Source organism: Vidua chalybeata, chromosome Z, assembly GCF_026979565.1.
Source record: "Vidua chalybeata isolate OUT-0048 chromosome Z, bVidCha1 merged haplotype, whole genome shotgun sequence".
NCBI classification, from domain to species: domain Eukaryota; kingdom Metazoa; phylum Chordata; class Aves; order Passeriformes; family Viduidae; genus Vidua; species Vidua chalybeata.
In genome coordinates this window covers 16,380,182-16,406,273 of record NC_071570.1, presented here as the reverse complement: position 1 = coordinate 16,406,273, position 26,092 = coordinate 16,380,182, and the positions used below count along the sequence as shown (strand labels likewise).

Here is a 26,092-nt window from a genome sequence, read left to right as displayed (position 1 = left end):
TATGTTTGCCTAAAACAAAGCCAAGTTTCAACACATGCCTATATGTTTTAAGCACATGTATTGACAAGACTTTTCTTTTTATACATTATACAGACACAGCTGTGAATCGCAGTCATATCAAAAGGAAGAAAGCAGACTTAATAAACACTGAAAACGATCAGGCTAATCATCTATGAACTGATGAAAAAACAAATGAATTTGTAAATCTTTCACAAAAAGATAAGTTTAAACAATATAACACCAAACCCAAAAATCCTGTTTTAAAGATGCCAACATCAGCACTGTGTTTCACTGTACACCATTACCATTAAAAACACCTGGAAGACTTGCAACCAAAACTGCTGTAGCTCCTAACTGTCTAGGAAAAAAAAAAACATTATCCAATACAGTCAAAGATTTTTCAGAGTATACTTCTCTATAGCAGTTACCACACATGATTTTACTGACAAACTCTGCAAATAAACATTCCCTTTCTTCTGCACATAAAATCATTCAACAATTTTTGCCTCATATATCAAATCATATGTTCCAATGCTATATTCATCCAAATTTTACACCATTTCTTTTTTCTTAGCCTGTCTTGCATCAATTCAATCTCATTCCTGAAAGGTATATATATATATAAAAATTATTTCTCCCTTTCTCCCAGCAAGAGGCTAAGACATGATTTAGTCATCTATCAATTTCAACACCTATTTAAATTTTCTACATTTACATGCAGGGCATTAAGCACTCCTTCAAAATTCACTTGCTCTCTCCTCCTCCCCTTCCTCCTCAAATTCAGCCAAAAGCTCATTTTAACAACAAACTGAGCCAGGTGAGCATCAACAAGACACAAAAGACTCTCAAACAGACAATTCTCATCTTATTGCAGGTATTCTGGTGTTACCTAACACAGAAAAACAAAATTGAAACTGGGCACAGACTTATCTTCTCCCCCAGTACAAGAAATTGTGCCTTACAAGCACAGAACTGTAATCCTATACAACACTATGTTTTTCCTTCCAATCCTTAGATCTTCCTTTAATGTAAAGGGACTGAAAATCATTTGCCTTTTTCAAGGATCAATCTTTCAACTCTCTGCAAATCTCAAGGGTAGATTCTCATATACAGTTAATCACTTAAAAGTGACAGGCAGGAAGAAAAAAAATGAACTAGAATTACTAATAAAAGAAAAGAGGATGAGAAGGTTTTGGATTTGTAATAGTTGGAAAACTCCTTTTCAGACAGGAAATACTTTCATTCCTTAGAAAGTGAATTTCAGCATCAAGCACAGCAAAGGAACAATCCAGGGATTAATTCAACTGACTTATAAAGAAGTATATAGAGGAAGAGAGAAAAATAGAACTTTGTTTCAGATATAATTAAGATGCTGTCACATTTGAATCTACTTCCCAAGTGTTCCCTGAGACAGCAGTGCCTCTTAATTCATCCTAGAGAGGCGAAATCTCAGCTACTTCAAGTTTGTCCATGTTTGCATTTAAATCTTCTTACCTTTTTCTTTAAAAAACCTCCCAAAATGCGTTTAGTTCTCTAGCAACAGATTTATCTTCTGTTCCTCTTGCAGACCCCAAACTTCCCTATGCAAAGTGGAAGAGTCTCTTTTGTTAGCTGTATCAGGAAATGCCAAAACATAAGATTCAGAGCTATAAGTACTCTAAGTCAAAACATTCTAAGCAAATCTTCAAACTCACAAAGGACTAAAAATCACATTTCTCTAGTGCTCTCTGTTCATGCAGTGGAACACTCCATACAGAAATCCAGAAGCTGATGAAACCAAATGGCCACTCAGCCCATTACATCTTCAACCAAAGCCAAAAATGGATGTCAAGAGAAAACAATAATAAAAAGGAAGAATACAGTCAGGCTTCATACACACATTTTCTCTATTTGAAATCATGCATCACTGACAATACAAACAAATTTAAACAAAACAAAAAAAATGTAGCACTTGCCCAAGTTGTGGATGTCCATCCCTGGCAGTGTTTCAAGACCAGGCTGGATGGGACTTTGAGCAAGCTGATCTAGTGGAAGGTGCATGGCAGGGGGTTTGAAACTACATGATTTCTAAGGTCCCTTCCAGCCCAAATAAGCAGTGATAAGCAAATAACTGTGATAAGCAGTAACTGCTACATTCTAACTCCTTGGTCACCTTTCCTAGTATAAACTTCTCTCATCACTTTCTGAAAACTGGCAAGCTTGTGACATCCAGAGCATACTGCACCCGTCAGTTTCACAGTACAGTTTCTGTCAGAGTGCAAATCAGGACAACAGTTTTGTGCTGCATGCATAACTTCTTTGCTAATATCAGGTCTCTAGCTACATCTTCTCCTTTATCACAGGGCAGCTGAGGATGGAGGACACCATGACATTCCCCTTTTTGTCCTGAATTCTAGTCAGCTTCAGTGCCCCTTCCTCCCACCACTTCCAAGCAGAAAAGGTTTCTCAAGGACCCAGGCAGCTGAAGTTTGAGCATCTTAAAAGATGGAAACTGTGAGTAATGTCATCTAGCATCTGACCTTCTGCACACTTTTGAAAGAAAAAGAAGCGGTTTGGTCAGTTCAGATGAAATTTCCTATATTTCAGTGTGTGTCTGTTGCCTCTTGTCCCATAAGTGGGTACTCCTGAAAAAAGCCTGATTTCCTCTTCCTTACATTTGATTGTCACATAAAGTAACTCAGTGCTGAACTTACCTCCAAAAAAAAAAAAACCTATTCCTAAGTATTTCTATGTTAACCATGTGTAGCATTCCCTCAGCTTCATTACATTTTCTACAGTTACATCTAAAATGCATTTAGTGCTGGATGTTAAGTTATAATACATACATTGCTATATCAACTATTATGTTTAAGGATGCTAATCTAATTCAAACACCTTCCAACATCAAACTTTAGTTCATGATGTCAGGTCTTAGCACACACCTACTTGAGCTTTCCAGAGTGAGTAATCCCACAAGAAGCCAGGTATTTTTTAAGGTCTATAAAAACGTACCCGTAACATAATACACCTGTTTCTCTGTTGTAGTATTACAATGGCAAAGCTTAAATTAATATCATAAACATTTGACAGCAACTACCTGGCTAGCTGTTTTGTGGAAAGCCTTCTGGAAAATATGAACCATACCATGAACTAAATCAACAACATAAACTAAAAAATATTTCACCAATAAAACATTTATTTACATCATAGTAACCCCCAAACAACTTCCAGGAAGTCAGGAAATCCAAAGTTGCCCATTAAGTAGAAAATGAGTCACCTCTTCAGCACAATTTCTCTCTACAAAATGTTAACAATAACCTATTACTTTTCTCTTACTAACACTGGAGTATTGGCAGAGGAGGAAAGGTAAGAAAAAGAACTAGCCCCAAAAACCAAATTTCAGAAAGATATTAAAGGAAGGTTTTTGGGTACTGGAAAAGGATTCAGAAAAAAAAAAAGTTAAACTATTCTAAGAATAACATTAAGAACAAACTGCTTCAAATTATAGTAATCAGCACAATTTTACATATTTTACAGAAATCAAACAGTATAGTCAACTCCCAAATAGTGTATTGTGAGGGAAAAAAGTGCCATAATTGGTAGACTCTCTTGTTTTCCAAGGCAATGGGAAATGAGAATGACAGAATTAAAGAAAAAAAAAAGACTTTAGGCCTGCAAACACTTAGACAAGTATGCAGCTTCATGTATGTGCCTCAGAGTGTTTTAACAAAGTCTTCTGACAGAGTCTTCAAGACTTTGTCTTTTCAGGCCTGACGTGTTGGGATTTTGGATGCTTTTTTATAAGATACCTAGTGTTTCAAAGCAAAGTATGTTAGTAAGAACACAAAAGGTTTCATTAAGCTAATCATCTTTAAAAAAATAATGAACTTTGACAAATTTTTCAAAACATATAAAAAATACAAGCCCATGTATTTGACTTTTAAGATATCTGAGGGTGCCAGGGACAAGGGAGCTGCTATTTTTTCAAAACATCCAGGTGTTAAAGCACAGTTCTCATTGAACTCAAACTGCTGTCCACAACTGCTCATTACCGCAGTAAAGGCAATTCAGACCCTCCTTTTATAAAAACTCAAGTATCAGAAGGCAGGATTAGTTACACACACAGCATGAACAACTTGCTTGCCAATTTCATCTAGGAGACAGTGTTGTCACTGGCATCATACAGAGATGTTAAGAGTTTCAACCTTTTCTTAAGCCGATGGAAACCCCCAAAATAGCGTAATAATTACAAAGCTTTTCAGGGTGAGGGAAAAAAGGGGAAAAAAAACACCCAAAAAATCCCATAACAATAAAAATAAACAACAAAAACCTGAAATTACAACACCTACCTAGATCAAAGCAAGTAAAAGAAAAATCTGCTTGAATTACAATGTATTAAATGACTAACAAAATCTTATTCAATTTTTTTTTTTCAGGATTTCCTCATGATACTTATCTCAGACCTGATTAAGAAGAGAGAATTTGCATCTTCTAATTTTTTGTGGAATATTTTTCTACCCTGGGTTTTAGGAACAACTTGTTGTTACATCAGGTATTTTACAGCTGGTAAAAGTATGGGGTAAGTAACAACCTGTTGGATCCAATCAAAGAGATCTCCACTCTAGTTTTTTATTCATTGTCCTTGACAATCTCATACTCTTTGAGCTTTCAAATTTCTAACAATGTGCAGGAATTTCCCTCTCTCCACCAAGCTGTAATGCTACAGGAGAACCAAGTTCACCAGTGTTTGTAGACAGCCACAGCAGTTTCTGTGTCTCCTAAGAATGCTAATACAGAACTGCCTCTGCAGTCATGTAAGTCAGAGGATACTCAATTACTTAATGATTTGTGGGTAAGACTACATTGCTTAACACTGAACTAGGCAAAATACTCACCCTAAAGCCCCTGGTGAGTCTGTGCTCACCACTTGTCCCACACACTTCCCCCAAAATTTGATTCTGGACAAATGCCCACAGTACATCTTCCCTTTGCAGAATGAAGAAGATAGAGAGAGCCCAAGCACTTACTATACATGCTTTCATAAAAAACACCCACCAGTTCTCTCATCTTACCTAAGGCAATTCTACAAGCCAGGAAATGCCTGCAAAAAGCATTTAAAATTTGAAAAGTGTAAGACAAACTTGAGCTAATAACTGTGGACTATCCATGTTTTGGATAACAAGACCCTCTTTACCTTTTTTTTTTTTGTTTGCACTCCCACTGATTTCAAGGCCCTGCCTTCTCAACTCAACCCATTCAAAAGCTTTGTAAGGGCATTCAGTTGCACTGACATTCTATGTATTAACTTCTGAAAAATCCAAGCCATTTGTTTCCAACTACACGTTATGCTGGAAAGGAATAATTACAATTCCATTAGAGAAGGTCAGAAACAGTTTAAAGATTTTTAATAAAATGCCTTATGAGCAGGTAGATTTTAAGGGCTTGTATGACAAAAGCTTGAAATGTCAAATTACATTGCTGCAACCTGAGAGGCATAGCATGCAGCACAACACCATTGACTTCAATTGGTCCCTTAATAAAACCAGGTGAAATAGACTTTTTGAAAAAATTGTCATAAAATTTTTGCATCTGGCCCCTTTCACCTTGTTTAAATTAAACATATTTATTAACCCTACCTTGATAACACCAGAAATCTCCATTGCTAAAATCTATCCCGATGTCACAGCCTGTCTTTTGAACATTGCTGGCCTGGAAACAAGCAAAAGAAGAAGACAGCAGACTATTCTACCTCTCCAGATACTCAATGAAGACAAGAGTTGTCCTTATTGGACAGAAAACAGTCTTGGTACTTGTGCCAACTCTTAGCAGTGCAAGTCAAGGACTGTCTTTTGGTGTTAGTGAGGCAACAAAATCTGTCATCTAAAAGATCACAACAACTAACGAAGGCCACAACTTCTGGTTTTTTTTTAATTGTTTTACATGAACATAAAATCATGCATGCTGAAGTCAGCAGAAACATGGGAGAGGACTCTAGACAGATGTACTAACCAGTTGCTGCTCTACAATTTGGCAAGAGTATTTCATTTTTGCCAAGCAACTGGCACAAGTCTTTAGGATTGCATTAAGAAACAGTGTTTGGAGCATTATAGTCCAACCATGTCCTACCATTGTCAGGAAGGCAAAAAACACTCCATGATGCTAACAATGCTGTTCCTTGGCTAGATGCTGTGGAATGGTGCTTTAGAAGTCTGACATGGTGTACCAAGTGCCAGAAGTACCACTGGAAGTGCCACACCTTTAAGCCCAGCCCATTCAGAATCAAAAATTTATTTTACTTTCTTGGATCCAGAAGATAATCTTCTGCTGTAGAAGAAAAATCTCATATCCACAGAGAACCACTCAACTTCAAATTTCTACCAAACTCAGGCTGATAGCATTAATCAGGAAATAATGAGTTATAAAGAAAAATACTCACTAAGAGAAATAAAAATTTGCACTGTTTTTATGAAGTTAGGACTGTTGCCAAGTTATGAATTTCTTTGGGAACACAAACAGGTGGCTCAGCTTCAGTATGGATCAGCGCATCTATAGAGTGTTAAAGCCGTGGCTTTGGTATACAGCTGTCAAAACCACAAGAAGTAGTCTGAGTCAGTGCTGACCTCTTTTGTTTATCCTTAGAGAAAGGTAACACTTTGCGACAGTTAAATCTTTCATAGACATACCAAATCAATAATGCTGTCACATTTTAGTTACATGTCCACCTTAAACCACACTGTTATAAAAGCCTACTGAGTTATGAGCCTGTAGTAGTGAGAATTCTGAGCACTGGGCAGGCAGAGCTCAGCTCCCACATCATTGATAGGCTGCAGCTTACTCTTCATCACTAGTATACCATTCAGCTGACAAACACTGCTATCACTGTGCCAGTGTCCCAAGTAGAGGCCCTTAAAAGAGCACACTGAACTAAGCGGCACATCTTTAAGTATCTCTGCGATAACCTTCATCTCTGGCATCAGATCTGGAGACAACAGAAAAAATGCCTGCTCATTTTGGTCAAATAGTATAGAAGGAAAGACATTATGAGGTCATTTCCCTCTTCCCCTGCAAATATCAAACACAAAAAGTAGTCTGACTAATTTATTTGGGGATTTAAGATTACCAGTTGAGAAACCAATTAGACAATTTAAATGCTCTCACACAGAAGCAAACCAACATAAACAAGAGTAAAAAATTCAAGGATGTACACAGAATGTAAAAAATATAAACATGAGTTGCATGTATACCACAAATACCTGAAGTTGTAAGACCAGCTTTGGCATGACCACACTAGAAGTTTTTAAACCCCTTGCTTAGTTGGGCAGTGAAATCTCCTGGAGTACAACATGACTTTCATACTGGTATCCCTGCAGGCATTCAAATTAAGAGGGAAATCACTGCTCTTCAGAAATGTACAACCTCTAAAAATACTAAAACAGCTCCCTTTTCTGGTCTTCCTTATCTTAATCCTCTGAGTAAACAGAGTATCACAGGTCACTTCAAGAAAAACAAAAAAAAAAGGTTTTCACTGGAAAAACTAAAAAAAGCTTTTTAAAATATTACATTTTTGTCTTTTTAAGTGAAAATAAAAGCTTTCTATTATCCTTTTCTTATTACAGATCTGAGTGGCTCCAAGTTGGCAGATAACCATTTGTCAGCTACAGTGGAAACTTTTGCCTAAGCCTTGCAATTTCCTTTGGTTCTTAAAAATTAATACTGCAGTCTCTTGTAATTTCCAAAAATGTTGCAAAGTCTGCAGGTCTTAGAAGTAAGTGGAATTCACTAAAAGTACAGTTCTACAGTAAGTTAAAGCTTCTTGTACAGAAGTGTCAGAGCCAAGACCACAATACTTCAGCAGCAACATCAAAGCAATACTTAGGTATTCAAGGAACTGAAGGATGTCTTTTGTTTTAACACAGTAAATCATCTTATGTGACAAGCTTTCATTGAAGAAGATGAGCCATCCATTTTGACAGCAGGTTGCACCCACATATGCACTGTACTGCTTGCTGTATGCATGAATTCAATTGTATTCACAAGAGCTCTGAGAATAAAATCAGCTGTCTAAAAACCAGGACAGCAATCCTTGAGAAAGAGGAAGATGAGAACACAGTATTTAAGTGGCATGTTGAGCAACTCCAAAACAACTTATTTGCATCCTTAACTAAGGCACAATAAGGTTAGTCATAATGCAGTTCAGCTTGGTAGATGAGCTCACAGGCTGCCAATCACTTTCTGCAGCTAAAGATCTTATTTTATAGATGTTTAAAAGAGATCATGTTCAGGTTTTTTTGCCATAAACTTTACACAGGAAATAATGACATAGCAGCAAGTAAAAGAAGTGGTATAAACAAGACCTCTCATAAGGACCCATTACCTTTTAAAGTCTCTCAGGCACTCAGTGTTCACAGAAAGAATAGATACACTTGAGATTCTTACCCAAGAACTACAATACATACACAAGTGCAGGACACGCATATCAGCAAATGGAAAATAAACTCCTCTAGGTGCCTCAACTAGTGCACAGAGACCAAGATAATCAGAAGTGCCACATGATTGTTAGTTTACAAGCTGAGAATGGGGACAGTATGGAATGAAAAATTCACAAAGACACTTCACCTACCACAGACTGCATATAGTTCCTTTGCACAACAATCATCAAGGGAAAACTGCAACCAAATGAGACCACACAAGCATATAAAGAATAGAAGATTCACAGCAAATGCACCTCCTCCTCCTGTGGGTTAGCTCATAGGTCAGAGATGCCCACAAATCACAACTACATCAACTTTTAACTTAATTCTGTTTCACTGCAACACAAGTTAGATCTCAAACTTATTTAATACTAGGAACTTGTTGAAAGTGAAATCATAGCCATGATGTTAGAGCAGATGGCTGGAGAGTCCCCCTTCACATACCAGTTGAGTTACCTGTGCCACAATTTGAAAGCTAATTGAGATACATCCTGCTACTGCTCCACAACTGAATGACTTTCTAACAATTTAGAATGTAAATTACATGAGAAACAACTTAAGCTACACAATGCTTAAACTATCAACTGCACTGTCAAGTTGCACCCAAGTTACCTGAAGTGATAAATCCTCTAACAACATAGTTTGAATGGCAATTCAATTCAGGCTAAATATTAAGTTGTGCAATTTCTCACACCTCATTGCATAGAAGTATTTGCACCAGGTATTTGTCTTCCTTCTTGGATCAACTGTACGGTTTCCATTTCTGGCAAAGCTTTTCAAAAAAGCAAATGGAATACATATTCAATGCAATACAAAGTTCACAGAATCCAAATCCTTACCAGCTATTTTTAAACAATTCCATCCCAGTAAGGACATTGTTACCTCGCTGAGAAGCCCACGAATTAAACCTTGAGTGCTGCTTTATAAGAGGGGCAATACTTGTCAGACCGAATTACCAGCAAGACAACTCAAATCAGGAGACAACATTCAAATATCATAAATTAAGAAATAGCTATGTCTTAAAAGCAAGATTTAGTAGTTACTGAAAAAGACCCACAGTCTATACGACAATCACACCCAGAAATCTTCAAGTGCTTCTTCCATCTTTAACAGATCAAAGCTGGAAACCAACTAAGGGTATAAACAGAAAGGCTAAAAGCCATTCAGAACAAACAGCTTTAAATCAAGATATCTAGAAAGAACAAATTTAAGACAAATCCCTCAGCTTATTAAAATGTCCAGATATCACAAGACAAAGGCAAAATAAAGAAATCTGTCTTTTTAGTGACTGAGTGACAGGAGTGCCACTGGTAGGAAGATGAATGGCATTAATTCTTGAGATACAAATCTCTTTCAAAGATTTTCAGAGTAAGAACTAACAGGAATACTGGGATTTGATAGGGCAGGCCAGTACTACAAGTGCCAAACCTTGCTCATGTATCAAGTTAAGTCCAATAGCAAACACAAGTTCCATTGCTTCTTGAACAATATTAGTGTTCCAAAAGAAATCAGCAGCTTTCTAGAACCAGAATGAGATCAGAGAAAGAAATCAGGTGTGCTTAATCTACTAAAAACAGCTTGGATAGCTGCAGGCCTACACAGACCAGCAAAAGGATGAGTACTGGTACAGAATTGTTAGCATCTGCCATGCGCAGCAAGCTGTACTGGGTCATTGATTTTTCTGGGTCTCAAATTTTCGTTTTTAACTTGGATCATTTTTTCATTTCATGGTCTGCTGCATTTACAGAGTATAGACTATCCCCAACTAAATGCTCAAAAGTGCTCGCAACACTATTGCCTCGATGCCCCTGCATCCTTGTCAAGTACTGGAATTTTCACCTGCTACCAACTAGTTTTGTTACTTTACAAGTGACCTGCAGTTCCACATCTCTTCAGACATGCATAGAGACACTGCAACAGTTCCCCAAATCATGGGATTAGGTTCTCCTAATGCCAAACCACATCTCTAAGTGCTACATTTTTCTAAGAAATTATCTTCCAGCACTTGGTCTTACCACAAGCCACTGAATGGTAACCCAGAGAACACTTCTTCATTACATCACTCCCCTGCACTGGGCTCTGGGATAACCTCACATATATATTCACATGTTTCCTGTACCCAGTACAGCCAAGGAGGCATCCAGTGCTTCCTAACCCCTGGTTTTCAAGTAAGAGTACCAACACTTCCAAGAGAGCTTCCCCAAGCCACCAAGAACGTATCAAACTACAGTTTCTGCTTGGCACACTTAACTTTTCAGTCACAACCATTTGTGACTGAAAGTAATTTGGAGCAAGACTTCCAGAAGACAATAAGGGCATCAAAAAGAATGAAAAGAACAAAAGAAAAATGACTAATCCAAATTTTACAGAAGCGAGGTCACTTGGACTACTTACTCATACTGCTGCGTAAGTTTGCATGAATTCTCCTTCTGACTTACTAGTAAATAAGTTCATATTAATATGCACATTTTGGATAGCATGATCTAAATGTACTAAATTTTAAAAAAAAGTGCAATTTCACAGTGCAAGTACAGTATTAAATATCCTCAAAGTAGACAAGGTCCTTTTTAAGTTTTCTTTAATAGAAGCTTTCTAAACCCTGTTTCCTTTTTGTTCCTTTGAGAAAATGGAGAAGCAGTTAGCATTTACAGCTTAGTTCCTGCTTCCAAAATACTCCTTTAACTTTTTTTATTATTTTTATGGTGGATATAAATCGCACCAAATTGTTAAATCACAGCCATTTTCTATGCTACCTATACAAGTAGGACTGATTTCTGGCAAGCCATAAAACAATTACGGCTGAGTTCCTGCAGCCCTTTGATATTCCAGCTTGCCTGTAGGGCTTGAAAGCCATCTTAGGGCAGCACTAAAAATCTAATTTCCAGAAGGCACAGAAGGAAAACACAGCATATCAATTCCCACATGCTTAAACATGAACACACCAAAACCTTAGCATTGGGATGATTATATTTGAAAGTGACTTAGAACAAACGCAGGTAAGATACAGCAACAGTTTAAATCAACACTGCTCCAAAGAAGGCAAAGATACAGATATCTTGAGAAAGAGGGCATAAGGCACACTATACCTGATTCCTCAGCACTTTCTGTAAGTTGGGAAGCACGTTTTCCTGCTTGAGCATTCAGCCCTCACCCCTTCTTGTGTGGAAGCAAAGAAAGGGGTGACAAATAATCATAATGTGTAAAGGGAAATGTAGAAACTACCTAAGTCTGCAAAGGAAGCAAAGGTACTTTAAGGTACTGATACTGCCAGTAACAATTTGCAAATACATAGATTCAGCAATGACAAGAACCTGAGAATTTATATAGGTGTATTTTGCATTTGCATTATTACTATTATATTTAATATGGAAAGGTCTCCCCTTCATTTCAGCTGGGGAAGCCAGTTGTTTCTGTACCAACATAGTTTCTGGTTACAATGAAAAATCTGAGAAAGGCTAGGAGAAACTAAAATCCCTTCAAATAACTCCAGCAACATTTTTGCCTCTTAACATTGAATTTCAAAGAGATTCAACTGAACAAATTGAAGATTGATTACTATTTTTCTTTACATTAGAGAAACTTTCATATTGGCCAAAGAAGATACTATTTGAGTAATATAATTCACATTGATGTAGATGCACAAAAAATACAAAACATCTTTAAACTCCCTGCTATTTAAGTGTCTGCTGTTTTTTGGTTGAAGGCTAAAATTTTTTGCCAGTAATTCCTACTGTGCACAGGCACACAGTATGAATGCAAATACACAGAATCAATATTAAATCAGAATTATGGACTCTTTATTCTAAGGCTCTATAAATGAGTACATGCATAATTTGTATAAATGAGGCACCACATTCTAGAGGTGCTGCATAAAATTAGCGACATCCAAAGCCATCAAATCACAAAAAAACCAAAAAAACAAAAAAACAAAACCAAAAAAAAACCCCAAAACAAACACAAAAAACACACACAAAAAAAATAAACCAACAGACAATGACAATTTCATTCTAAATCCATCCTCTTAAAAGTAAGTAACAACCTGGTGATCTCTAACAAATGGTTTGGTCAATAAAGTGAATACCAAAAGAGGGAGAGTAACTTTGAATATTTGGCCTTTCCTGATTGGTGCCCACCTCCCATTCTTTTGTGGCATTTTTCAAAAAACATGCTTCTCATGATCATTTAGAATTTCCCCTAATTTTTATGAAGTCCACCCTTCTTAACTTTGGCAACTAAAATGGCAAAAACCCTTTCAATCCCATACCTGGCCGTTGCTAGAGGCATCTTGCACATAATATATCCCTAATCTGCAGTTAAGTCATTGGGCCCACAATGGGCCCCCAAGTGGTTTTGTGAAAGCGACTACAGAAGTGGGTTAGACACCAGCTATGTAGTATTAATGTACAGTACAACAGGCTGCATAAAATGCATAAAAATGAATGAAAGAAAACTCTCTCCAGAGAACAGGAAGAAGAAGCCTTATCTTCAATGCCTTATCTTGCATGCCAGTCTTAATCACCATTATTTTCCTTTGGTGTTTTTCATGCAAAGATACAAAGGTCAGTTTTCTTTATTTCAGAATAAAACTGTTCAGTAAAAGGATGTTCCAGAAATTTTCTGAGTTTAGATTAAGTAATTGAAGTTTCAAGGCAAGCAAACTGATCTAATCACTGTATTAGGTTCCAAAATCACAAAGTCTATGGAATTACAATATATGTAAACACATTTACAGATTGTGTGCAAGGTGTATACTTAATACATATATATCAAATGCTTTTAAAACTGATTTTATAAAACAGAGCTTAATTTATGTTTTAATCAAGAAAATAATGTTGTCTAGATCTGAGGACAGACTACAAAGAAAGGAACTTAAACCAAAATATAAAATTTTTCATTGACTAGAATACACATATTGACAACTTACTAAATTTAAACTACTCCTAAATAAATAAATAACATAAAATTAAAAAAAAAAAAAAAGCCCAACCCACAATTTAAATATTCCATATTGAAATACAATAGCTACTTTTGATTGTATGCCTAAAATGTCAATCTTCAAATCGTTTATTAGTATTTCAACTAATGTAAATTTCAGTTCAGGCATTAAGACAAAAATGTAAGGAAATATCCCTGCAGTCCAAGATCAGTAATCTAATACAACAGAACTTTTGTTTCAACACCTGCAAGGTCTGCCGCGATTGTTTGATTTTCCCTCTATTATACCACAAATTCAAGGAAGTAACCTAATGTACATCTGCTTCATAGAAACAAATTTGTTTCTATTTAGTTTCCAGGCAATACCCACTAAAAGTGCAGTGCTAGGATGGGGCAGCAAAGCCTGCAGAAGGAAACAAGTATTTTACTGATGCTGGCTGCCTTATTTGATTTAGGTTCAAGGGCTGGTCTTGGTGCATTTGCACACAACTGCCAAAGGCACTTAAAGAGCTTGGCTGGAGTTGCTTCATAGTAATTTATACACAAATACTGTACAGCACTTTTAAGTCAGCTGTAATATCTTTTATTAAAAGAATTACCTAGGAAAGAATTTATACAGAGAATGATAAAAGCCAGTATCCTTACAAGAAAGGATAGTAGGTAATTACAGACACTGGTTGAAGGGTTATAACCTCCCCCTACTCACACGGAGAGGAGTTTAAGACCACAGGATAGGGAACACATTTATGTGTTCTGGTTGCCTGTTACTCAAGCAAAAGAGTCTTACATTCAGACCAATCTCAAAAAAAAAAAAAAATTACAGCCTGAGAAGTCTTCTTGAAACATCTCTACTCTTCAAATAGTAAGGATAATGCAACTCTATGGCTATATTGCCATTTCTATTAACCTAACTGCAATGAATAATGAATAGACTATAGGATATGGGTAGAATACTTTTTACTGAAAAGAAAAAAAAAAAAAAAAAAAAGCAGCAATATTCTGCAGAAATAGGCTAAAACACAGCACAACTGAAAGGGGCCAAAAAAACCCTCACCAAATTTAAGTTGGGACCTTTTGTTTTAGAATATTTACTAGGTACAAATGGAATCATTTACAATACTCACAGAAGCCACACACTTAGAAACACTTCAGACACATTACTGACACCCAGGCAAGGAATTAACAATTTGAGTGCCAAAAGATTTAGTCTTAACAGTGCAGAATTTAATCACAGACAGGAGTAGATCTTTGCAGCTCTAAGAGACATAACCCTAATAGTAGCAACAACAAAATAGAGAAGGAACCTTCAATATTACAGAGACATTTACAAGAAATGTATCTCCTGATTTCTGTACAGCAAACAAAGATTACTTTGGCAACCTCTAAAGGAAAGACTAGACAAAGCAATACATTTACAAAACACACCTTTTCTCGTTTTTTTCAATCCCACAAAAATATATATACTTTTTAAGTATGTTTCTTATCATTATCTCTTTATTCCTTGCTATTCCTCATGCCAATGCCCAGCTCATTATTATTTAGATATCTAAAATTTACCTGTTGAGAACGTCTTTGTATAATTAGCTGACCTTGTCCAAAACTAGTTCAACTGCACTTCCATCCTCTTGTCAGCTACTAAATTTGGGGAACAATCTACATAAGTACTTTCCATATGCAGTCTTCAAATACAACAAAACCATTCCACAGCCTTCCTCCCCATTTCTTAAAAACTCCAGTGTTGATCCTATGCAGAGTTATCCACTGGCAGTAGATATCCACCTTTGTCTCCTTGTCAACCTGTCCAGTAGGTCACTCCCTGGCTACACAGGAGCCAGGCCCTGGAATGCAGTCCCTGCTGGGCCAGTGCTCAGCACAACAAGCCCTGTGAGACAGATGGAGCAAGCGAGCACACACTGTGCACAAGACACTCTCTGTAGTACCTCCACTTACTAAGCACTCCTCCACTGAAAGGCAGCAACTGGAAAATGGGGTGCAAAGGCATTGGATCTGGCTAAAAAGAACTAATCTTACTATTCTGCTTACTAGTGTTCATTTCTTTCCCCTAGCAAAAGCTTATGCCACAAAGACAAAACACCACCTCAAAATATTTCAAGGGTGCACGACTTTTAAATGTGAAAGCTTTTCAACTTTTTATGTTTAACAGTATTTAAAGAAACACTTTGTTAGAGCTATTTCAAAGCAATACTCATGAAGACCTTTCCACAGAAACAAGTCAAAGACTGTACAATTTCAATATACTTTACTCTTTCACATAGTTTTGTTTCTCTTTGTAGGCATACTAAGTCATTTTAGGACACCAAGAGTATCCAGAATTACAGTGTGCTGTAAGAAGGCTGGGCAAGAAGAAAAAAAAAAACATCTGGCATCATCCTAACTACAAATACCTGCCCTGAAATATTAAGCCAGATCTGTGCATCTCCACATTCAGAGAGCACACAAGATTTCAGGTTTAATCCACCCTCTCCTTTTCATTAAAACATGGCGCCAGTGCTGTGATGACACGAACTCCCATTGTGTAAATTATTTCTACCAAGTTCTTCAACAAAATACTTACTTGGAATTTACATTATGCAAAATGAAATGTGCATATTTTTTGTTATTATAGAGCCTGGTACAGGATAACAAGAGGAATTAAAACTCCACTTACCCATTTAATACCAATCAATCAAAATTCATTACAAGAAAGGCTGCGTCAAGAAACTGCAAATATTTTTGGACCTGCCATTTTTCCACGCAGATGATGGAAAAAAACATGATTGCTAGCTACATAAAGTAGCTCTGTTTACACTGAATCTCCACACTTTTCCTTCTTGGATAACTTGCCCTTTAAAGCTTGCATACGAAAGGTAAAATATTGTCTTCCTCTAAGTATACAAGTATAAGAAAATATACTAAGTATATACAGCCCTCAATTTCCCCTATAAGCCTACACCTTGTCTGTCAACCCCTATTTCAAGATGTATGTTATGTTCACATTACTTCTATCTAGGAAAAGCAGAACAATTAGTATCCCACTGAACTAGGTGGAATTCTTCTGTACAAGCCTTAGAAAAGTAGTTGCAAATAGTAAATTTAGATTTACTGCCAACCACAATATATCATAGGAATCATCAGCAAAATCAATCCACTTCAACTGCTCATTCAGTTCTACTCGTTTTGCTTTGTAACATGTAATAATTCACTTCGTTATCATAAACATTTGAAAATACAAACTCCTATGCCAGTATTTACCTTTGTGACCAAATGCTCTATGAAAAATACATACATCCTACTGTGTATAGCAATGTGGTTTTTTACATAGAATTATGGACAAGTAACTACAGTCATTCAATTGCAATTTGTAAGCATCAGCTGCTCAGAATATCTGAATTGCATTTTAAAAAAATTACATTTTATCTATCTTTTAGATGACATTATAGCTGTCAAGACTTTGTTACCACAGTGTGCACAAAATTTAAAATCAAACTCATACAGACCCACTGAGCTCATCCAGGAAGCTCAAAGAAACAAATCTGTACTCCTCTAGAAAGCCAGAGTCAGTGCAGGAGTTTGGCGCAGGATTAACAGTGTGATACAGCCCATACCTGGCAAGCAAGGGAGAGAATTAAGCCAAAGATACTGATAAGAGCTCCAATGACATGCATAGATTTATTTTTAAAATCAATTCCCACACGTATATTTAAGTAAGCATACAAATATTTCATACAGCAGTCTGTTCTTCCAGCCCTTTATATACTAAAAGGCATATCAAAAAAGCAAAAATCATACAAAAAGCAAACAACATCTTGAATTACAAGCTAAGTGTTTTATGACAAGATGAGAAATCATTATTTTCATGCAAATGTACATAACTGTCAGAATTTGACTCTTCCTTTGTCTTTACATATGTCTATCAATCACTGCCAGGACAGGAAGAAAAAGGAAGGTTGCCTACAAACTAAATTCTGTTGGTTTAAAATTGCAGGTGTTCATCACAAGAATCTCACAAAAATTCATGTAGTCAAGCTTCAGCAGCCTATAGATTTAATTCTGGATTAAACATGTATAAATTAACTGTGTTTTCCCCAGTTATTGCAAGGATCATCAACAAGCTCTACATTCGGGTTGCCACCTGAATGTATCAAGTTGTCTTTTTAACAGATTCTACTAGAACAAAGGACAGATTAATCCCCTTCAACATTTCTCCCCGAAACCTGAATGAAAAACCCCAAAATCAAACCAAACACACAAAAACCAAGTCCTAACCATACTGCACAACATTGCTAAAAGAATAGCCTTCGTACCACCAAAAAAAATAGTAACAAATTTATGTCCAACATTTTACAACTTACTAAATCTTAGCAGACAATATGTCTGCAGTTCATATTGCCTAACCTGTAACTGTAAATAATAAAGTTTTAACATTTCACACATTTATTTTTCTACATATAAAAACTGTACAGATGTAAATAGAGTCATAACAATAATTATTGAACACCACACCTGTTTTCATTTTCTTAAATAAATTTAACTAACTCCAGTTTTAATACTGAGGCTTCTCCCTCATCTTACTAAAAAAAGTGATAGATATGATCTTACACATCTGTTTTTCTCTACTTCAAGCAAGTAGTATTCTACAGCTATCCAAAAATCTCTTGTACAACAGCCCTGACACTACACTTCCTGCCATCTAAAACCTAGAAGAGCTACAATCAATAAATATTAATATCCTAGCTTTAGTAAGAAGCAACTAGAGTTTCTTAAGACTAAAAAAACTGTTTCAGCAACTAAACACTATACAAATTAACTTAATGTGAAATAACCAAGATTCATCTTTTACAGTTTAAGAGAGTCAGAATTGATCAGTAGTTTCAGGCAGAAATCAACATTTACCCTTGCAGAAACATGCTTACAGGGAGAAGAAATGTAGTTAGGAGTAGTATCCCTCCCATTAAATTAAAATAAGCACATATTGAACACATAATTCACACAACTAAACCAGCTAAAAAATTATGCAAATAGACTAGAAAAGTTTTTGACACTGGAGGATGCAGCAGCCTTATTATTTCCCAGTTTTTTTACACAATACATCTAAATAAAGCCTAAATATTGGCTTTGAGTGTGATTATTTTTTGAGTCATACCAATGAGGTGAAATTATTTATTAGAAACTGGGTTTTCTGTGCACATAGTATCTTAAAATCAAAGCCACCAATTATTTACTGATGTCACTCATGTAACTATAACATGTGATAGCTTTCCTATACTGAAAAACTTTGCAATATCTTTTAAGTCTGCAAAATGTCCTTTTGAATTGCTATTGGCTGAATTACAAAGTGCACCTAAAACCACACATGCATTCTCGAAGCCATTCACCTTCATACTCAGTGGTAGTAAAATTAAGTCTGAAGAGTTTCATGTTAAACAAATGAAATTCTTCACTACATATCAGTCATTCCGTGTGACCATTTTGCAGCTAAGAGCCATAACTGGCCTAAAAGATGCAGTATCAAACCTGAATCTGTTAGATTGATGAAAAAGAAATCCCTGTGCACCTATCATACTTAGATGGTTAGGCTCAGGCAAATTTAAGAGGGGGAAAAAAGCAAAGAAAACTGACCTAAAACTGATCTAAGTTCTTACAAATGTAGCTAAATATTCTAATAAAATACACATCATAAAACTGGTTGCCTGCTTAGTAATCTTGATGGTCTGCCTTCACTAGCTGGTCTGAAAGGAAAACTTCAATCATCTGGGAAGAATCTGCTTATAGGTCCCTATGCTCACATCGCTCAGTTCACTAAAATTAATAGAGTTAAGACTCTCATTGACTTTAAATAGAGCACTAAAAGTTTCTTGAGTTTTTTTTTTTGTTTTCTTTTTGTTTTTGTTTTTTTTTTTGGTTTTTTGCAGTTAAAAATCATGAAAAGGAAAAATAATTTAACAAGAATAGGAAAAGGCATCTTTTACAGTAACTAAATATATTTCAAACTGTTATGATTCACTAAAATCTCATCCTGCACTAACAGACTACCTTAATGAAAACAACCAATGCTGGAAATGTGAACTTTCTAGAATACAACTGCAGCAAGTCCTTTCTGTAGAATATCAAGCAGCTTTACTTCCACCACTTTGCTATATCATTGTAAAATTTATCGAGCTAAGAGATGCACTAAGCAGCATTGCTCTCAGCTCCACAGAGAAAAGCAACATCTCCCATTTTTAAAGTTACATTCCAGTAACCAAACCAACATTTTCACTTGACTAAGCTATTAGCACAGAAATACTGCCAACCCTTTTTTTTTTATTTGAAAAATTTAGTTTGTCAAAAAATACCACTGATTAGCAGAAATTTAACCACTAGTTCCAATGCCATTTTTGAGGTGTGCTTACAAGTCATCAAAACATAAAATATATGTTTCCTTATCCAACTGAAATACTGTAAGAGAAAGAGCAAGCCAGGCAACTGTTGAAGAGCATAAGCATTTGCCGGGCAAGGAGATAAAAATATTTCTACATTGCCTAGCATCCATGCAATTAACGAGACAGATTACAATGCAAGAACAACAGCTCCTCTTTCAGAGGTAATATAGCAGTGGATCAAAACTAACCACAATCTGATGACACACCTTGTTTCACAGACATACTTTAAAATACTTCACTTCTACACACAAGCCAATGTTCTTCACATGAATGATGAAATATAAGCAGCACATACTTTGAAATAAGGGCAGAATCTTAAAAATTCTCCGTATCTTCTCTCAACCAATTTACATCAGCAGAAAAGATTTGTAAATAGCAGCATTTGTGATTACATGATGATCCTAGTGAGCTTTTGTCTTGCAAATACTATCTGAAATTGAGTCTGGGTATGACTCCACTCTCTTTAACTAGCAGTCCTGTTGCCACCCCCCGTGAAACTGGGCAGAGCAGGCCATTGAATGGGATGAAGTAAAAAGGACAAATCACTGCACACTCCTGTATGCTCCACCATGCAAGGATAAACTTAGGCACTCAGTTATCATAAGGCAAACAGAAAGCAATAAAACCATTGTCTCAAGCTCAGGATTTTAAGGTGCAACAGACTGAAAGATGAAGAATACTATTTTATCAGGTCACTCAAGCTTATCTACATTTTGTCCCCTGTCAGTCACCATCACCCCTCCATCCTGCCAACACACACAAACCAACCTGCTCTGCACTCCAGTGACTGAATACCACCCCAGTAATGTTGCCACCTTAAAACTAATGCAACTTTGGGATACAGGACCCTGCTTGCTCTGTAGCAACTATTAGCAGAACAAACACTTGGACACACCTTTGCAAACTCACTGCCAACATCTAGCATTTCCAAAATTTCTAGCATAAACAGATAAGCAAAGCTATAGTTGTAGCTGCCAAACTGACAGTTTATCCAGCTATTCTCATAAATTTGCAAAGCAAATGACCTGGCAATAATTTATCTCCCCTGCCTCCCCTGGTAGCTGGAATTACTGTGTCCCTAGTAAAAAGTGATCTAGTAACAGAAATACTTTATGAGTTAATAACACCTACCTTAGCATGTTGGTTCATTATTTTCAAATTGAGCTTTACAGATAGACCTAATGAACTAAAATTCTTCCTAACATGCATACATCTCAGAGCAGCCACTCTTATCATGAATGCAGAGATAAAAAGAACACTTATCAGACAACTAGGCGTTATTATGACTAGCCAGTATACTAGTACTTGCTTTTGATTAATCTTATACATCTAATTTCAGCATGCTAAACCCATGGCTCAGGAAAAGTTTGTGAAATTACCGGGTATCTCAAAACGGTAAATTATCCTACACTAAAATAATCAAGTATATAACTGCAGACAAAGTGAAAACAGATCGTTTGACTAACACTTCAAACACACATATCGTTCCTATTAAATATGCAACACCAAAACCAAACTAGTAGCACTGATTTACAGAGACCAAAAAAAAAAACACCTTCGAATACTTCTGTCAAAAATTTTAACAGTACTTCTAAAGTAGAAAGACAAACTACTCCCACTTACAAGGCACACATTCCCACCATCCTTTTGAACACTTTACAATAGCAGAAAACATTCTAGGTAATTCATACATGGATCATTCCCCAGGTGTAATTTCATGGACCTGAAATTTCTTCAGTATCAGTAGTTCCAGGAGGCTAAACAAAGCCCAGAAGTGAATGGAGTGCCTGCCATCTAGGTTATAATCTGCTGAATGAGAGTGGCTGCAGAGTTCTCCTACAATCCAAGGCAGGTACAAGCACTGTACAAGTCCCCTCCCAGGCTAATACAAGAGGGCACCCTTCCCAGCAGTTGCCACATCATGAAAATGATGCATACAAACAAAACCCCAAAATAAACACTTTGAAACCATTACTTAAATGACTGTGTACCTGAAGTCAGCAGCTGGAGACACAAAGCAAGTAGCAAATGATGTATCCCTCACTTGCAAAAGTCCTGAACTATATTCTTATTAGCAAGCTCCACATCACATCTAGCAACCAAATTTGGGAAGCAGATTCATGTTTTCAGCAAGTAAATAAATATAGCAGAGATAATAAAAGCAGAGAGGACCACCAACAACCTCTATGCAGACCAGGCTTCAAGTATTAACCACTGATTTAATGATACATCATCTAATTCATTAAATATGAATATAACTATCTCAGCTATTTAGGCTTCTTAGATCTGTTCTCAGGAGTTTTTCTGCCAAACTATTTAGACTGACTTAAAGTCATGTTTTTTGCATAAGAAAGAGAGGAAAGCAAGAGGAAGACTCACAAGACAAGCTGGGCAATTTAATTCAACAATAATACTGCAATATTTCATACAATTCACAGAAAACTGTTTGCGTAGTACTGCACAGATTTAAATAGATCCAAAATCTACACTGGAAAATAAAAGGGAATTAATAGTCTGTACTTCAGAGGATAAACTCTGAAGCTGAAATAATGTAATTCTTACACTCTGATGCTTAAAAGAAGGAAAGTATTTTAGAGAAAACAAAGTCACTGATATAAAAAAGTCACAGCTTGGTATTTTCCAACGGCGAAATATTAAATCAAACTATATGTTTTTATCCTACCACAAAGCAAAGCTGTTTTATCTCAACACTCAAAATTTTTCTCTCTTTTGCTCCATGAACATTCAATTTATCCCCCACTAGCTCCAAGCAGACACAATTTATGATGATGTTGTTCTAAGGAACTGGAGAAGTACTAGATGCCAATAAAGATTACAAATCAAATGAAAAATAATGCCTAAGCATTGTGTCTGTATAGATAAATAAACCGGCTCGCTTCTTTTATTTGTACTGTTACCTCAACCAATCCCACTACAATAGTCAAGACAAGCAAATGTTCCAGAGACAGACCTGAAAACAAAAGGCTTCTTACATGTCTCCCAGCCAGACTTGTATGGGTATAAATGCACCACGTATGCACCACAAATGCAGCTTTTGAGACTTTTTTTATGTACTCACAAAAATATGAAACCCAGGAGATGAACAAGCAGGGTGTTGAAGGAATCCAAACACAAGTACCAAAATTGGAACAGTAACACATGTACAGGCATCCCTATTTCCAGTTATACAGGACATCGGGAGAAAACAACACCAGCCAGAAGGAAGTAACACGTGGGCAAAAATCGCCAGTGAGGACCTACGCCGGGACAGAAGCTAACTCCGTCCCACCAACCACCGAGAGACCAGAAGGAGTCGGGACCCAGACCCACGGCCGGACCAAGCTTTGCGACCACAGGCAACCGGGAGCGGACGTCCCCGCGGCGGCAAGTGCATGAAGGGGCAGAGTGAAGCCCCTCCTGACCCCGGACAGCCCTACAAGCGGCGGGAGAGAGCCTCGGCAGCCCACCACCGCACTGGCGACCGCTTTTGTTCTCCACCGAGACCGGCACAGACCCACCGCCTGCGCCCGCTCCGGGCCGCCTCCAAGCGCTCATCCCAGGGGAGACCCCACTACCTCTTTTCGGCCTGGGGAAGCTCTCGTGCAGGTGAAAAATGACTTTCTCCACAAAGTGCTGAATGTTGCTGTGCTCAGGCCCTCGGACAAACACCATCCAGTCGTGGGTGAAGCCCTCCACGGTGGGTTTCTTCCTGACCTGGGCTCGGTGCCCCAGCTCCAGCTTCACCTGGACGGCACACTGCGGGGGAAGAGCAGGGGAGCGGCCGGTGAGCGCCCCAACAAACGGAGACGGGGTTGGTGGCCGGGGGGAACCGGACCCATCGCGGGCAGTACGGGGACACACGGACACAGCCGTACCATAAACACGGCAGAAAGGATTTGGTGGGGGAAGAGTTGCCAAAGCCAGCAAGGCACCACTGCAACAACAGAAAAACGGCCCCACAGGCGAGGGCGTAGGACAGCTCTCGGTGTCACCGGGAGAGCGCGGGGAGGTGATCCGGGGCCCGCTGACAGGGACGCTCCGTCCTACCCTCGGCGCCTCCGCGCTCGCTGCCCGCGCTGCGGCGGCAGGACCAGGCTCTCCCCAAGTGCGTGCGCGCGCCGCGCCGCCGCCGGGAGCAGCGAGAGGCAGGGAAAACCGCACGCGAAGAGAAATTCCCGGTCACGCCAGCCCCTTCCCGGCGGCACCGGGCAGCGCGGGGCGGAGGGCTGGAGGAGACCCGCGCTACTCACTCACCGAGCCGGCCATGCCTGGGGCGCCGGTTTCGCCGGGGCGCTCGCTGCCGTCCCCCACCCCCACCGCGCAGCCCTAATTCATGAGGACGTGGAGGAGATGGCGGGCGCGCAGAGAAGCGGCGAGCGGGAGGCAGGCATCCTCTGTTTTGCTGCTCCAGCCGGCTGTGGCGGCTGCCGGCTCTGGCTCGCGGCTCCGGCTCCCCGCGCTCCCGCTCCGGCTCCGGCTCCGGCTCCCCGCGCTCCCGCTCCCCGCGCGCAGCAGCCCCAGCGCTCGCCCCAACCCCGCCGGCCAGCGCAGCGCCCGCCGCGCATGCGCACCGCTCTCCTGCCTGACACAGACTGAGGGACACAGTAGTAAGTGCCAGGGGCGGCACCGGCCCCGCGCGACAGCCAATGGTGCGCAATCTCCTCCGCGCGGCCCCGCCCCGCCCGCCCTTAAAGTAACAGGTTGCGGCCCGGGCGGCGCTCGGGGCGGCGGGACCCGACCCGACCCGACCCGACCCGACCCGACCCGACCCGACCCGACCCGACCCGACCCGACCCGCTGCTGGCCGCGGCTCGCGGGGCCGGGCCCTGGCGACGGCTCCGCCACAGCCGCTGCTCGCACCCCACACCAATAAACCTCTCCGAAAAGCCCCCGATGAACAAGCAAAGAGAGGGGGAAAGCAAGGGAATGCCCGACTTGCACAGGGACGGCAGGTGATGATGGGCACGCAGCAGGCAGGAAATAACAAATGCGATTCTTTAACGCGTTTGTTGCACCAGCTGCTATTTCTACCTGTAACGGGCTGAGAGACTCCTGAAACATGGTTACTGCCTCAAACAGTTCCGTATCTCGTCCGTATACGGGAGATAACGTGGGAGATTCCTGCCACGGGAACATGCCACTGTGGAGATTAAGTGATTTACTGTGATTGTCTAAATCACGGTGCTGATGTTTGTGAGATGACTATTTTCCAACAGCCATAAAATTGTCAAAAATTGCCGGTAGTAACTTTTCACACGCTGAAAACTCATTCAGTCCTTTCGATAACTGTATTTTTGACAATCTTTACAATGGCAGTGATAAGCCAGTGACTGGACACATCACAACAATCCTTCCCGCGAGCAGATGCCGCACACAGATGTAACACCCTTCCTGGGCCTTCCAGGTGTCACCAAGAGGTGGCGCGCCGAGTCCTGGAGCTAATGTCCTCATTTGACCTCTCCAGAAGACCACGATTTCTGCCTTACCTTTTTCATTTTGGAAATGAGCGCACATTGTCCAAAGTTTAGCATGATTTAATAATTTCTTCGAAACTACTGAGCTGCATCTTCCTTTTCTTAAAGATGCTGTAAGCTCTAATTGATAAAATCAGTACTAAGAATTTAAAAGGATGAATAAAATTTGTAAAAATTCCACAAGTTACATGATTTAAAACATATATGAATATCCATGTTTTAAAATCCTGATGTGCATATCTGAAATGTCACATATCTTCTAATAACCTTATTAGAAGGTTATTAGCCAACAAATATAAGAACTCCTGCTGAGTCCATAAATGCACCAAAGCTGATTCTGGCAAGTTTAGAACTTTGTTCTTGAATAAGGACTATGCGTGCAAGGGCAGAGAGGATGGACCACCACCTGTGGTATGCTTCCAGCTGTCAGGACTCATCTGAACAGAGCATCATCTTCCTAGTTTGGAATGCTACTGGAAGGAATGGAGCTGGATTGTCTTCTGGAGTCCTTCTATACTGACTTATTTCTTATGTATTTGCACAAAATTATTTATCCTCTTGACTTAAAATGGGACTGAATCACTACAAGCTGTTTTCCTATAACACATACCAGTGTCACGGTGGAAATGCTTCTATTACCTAACTTCATTCATTTTGAGTGTCTTTTAAGCTAACTTAACTGAGACTGGTTGAGTAATCATTACTCAGAAACATCTGCTGATTCATGTTCAAATTTGGAAAAGGAAGTTATTTACTGTTTGTCAGTTGTGAAGCAATGTTGATGTTTAAACAACAAAAAACCCCAAACACA

The 26,092-nt window shown here is 38.7% G+C and overlaps 1 protein-coding gene across 4 annotated transcripts in view; it reads right to left on the bottom strand.

The window, feature by feature from the left end:
* The window catches only part of MLLT3 (MLLT3 super elongation complex subunit), a 120,180-nt gene extending 95,911 nt beyond the window's left edge, over nucleotides 1-24,269 (bottom strand). For 2 of the 4 annotated variants that reach the window (XM_053932360.1, XM_053932361.1), the window contains exons 1-2: nucleotides 24,062-24,268; nucleotides 23,383-23,563 (exon numbers count right to left, since the gene is read on the bottom strand). In XM_053932360.1, coding sequence (XP_053788335.1) covers nucleotides 23,383-23,563; nucleotides 24,062-24,073 — 193 coding nt within the window. In that variant the 5' untranslated portion in view covers nucleotides 24,074-24,268. Of the gene's footprint in view, nucleotides 1-23,382; nucleotides 23,564-24,061 lie in introns of all 4 variants that reach the window. The other 2 variants (XM_053932362.1, XM_053932359.1) reach the window with 2 other exon arrangements.
* Between the last annotated feature and the right edge of the window lie 1,823 nt (nucleotides 24,270-26,092).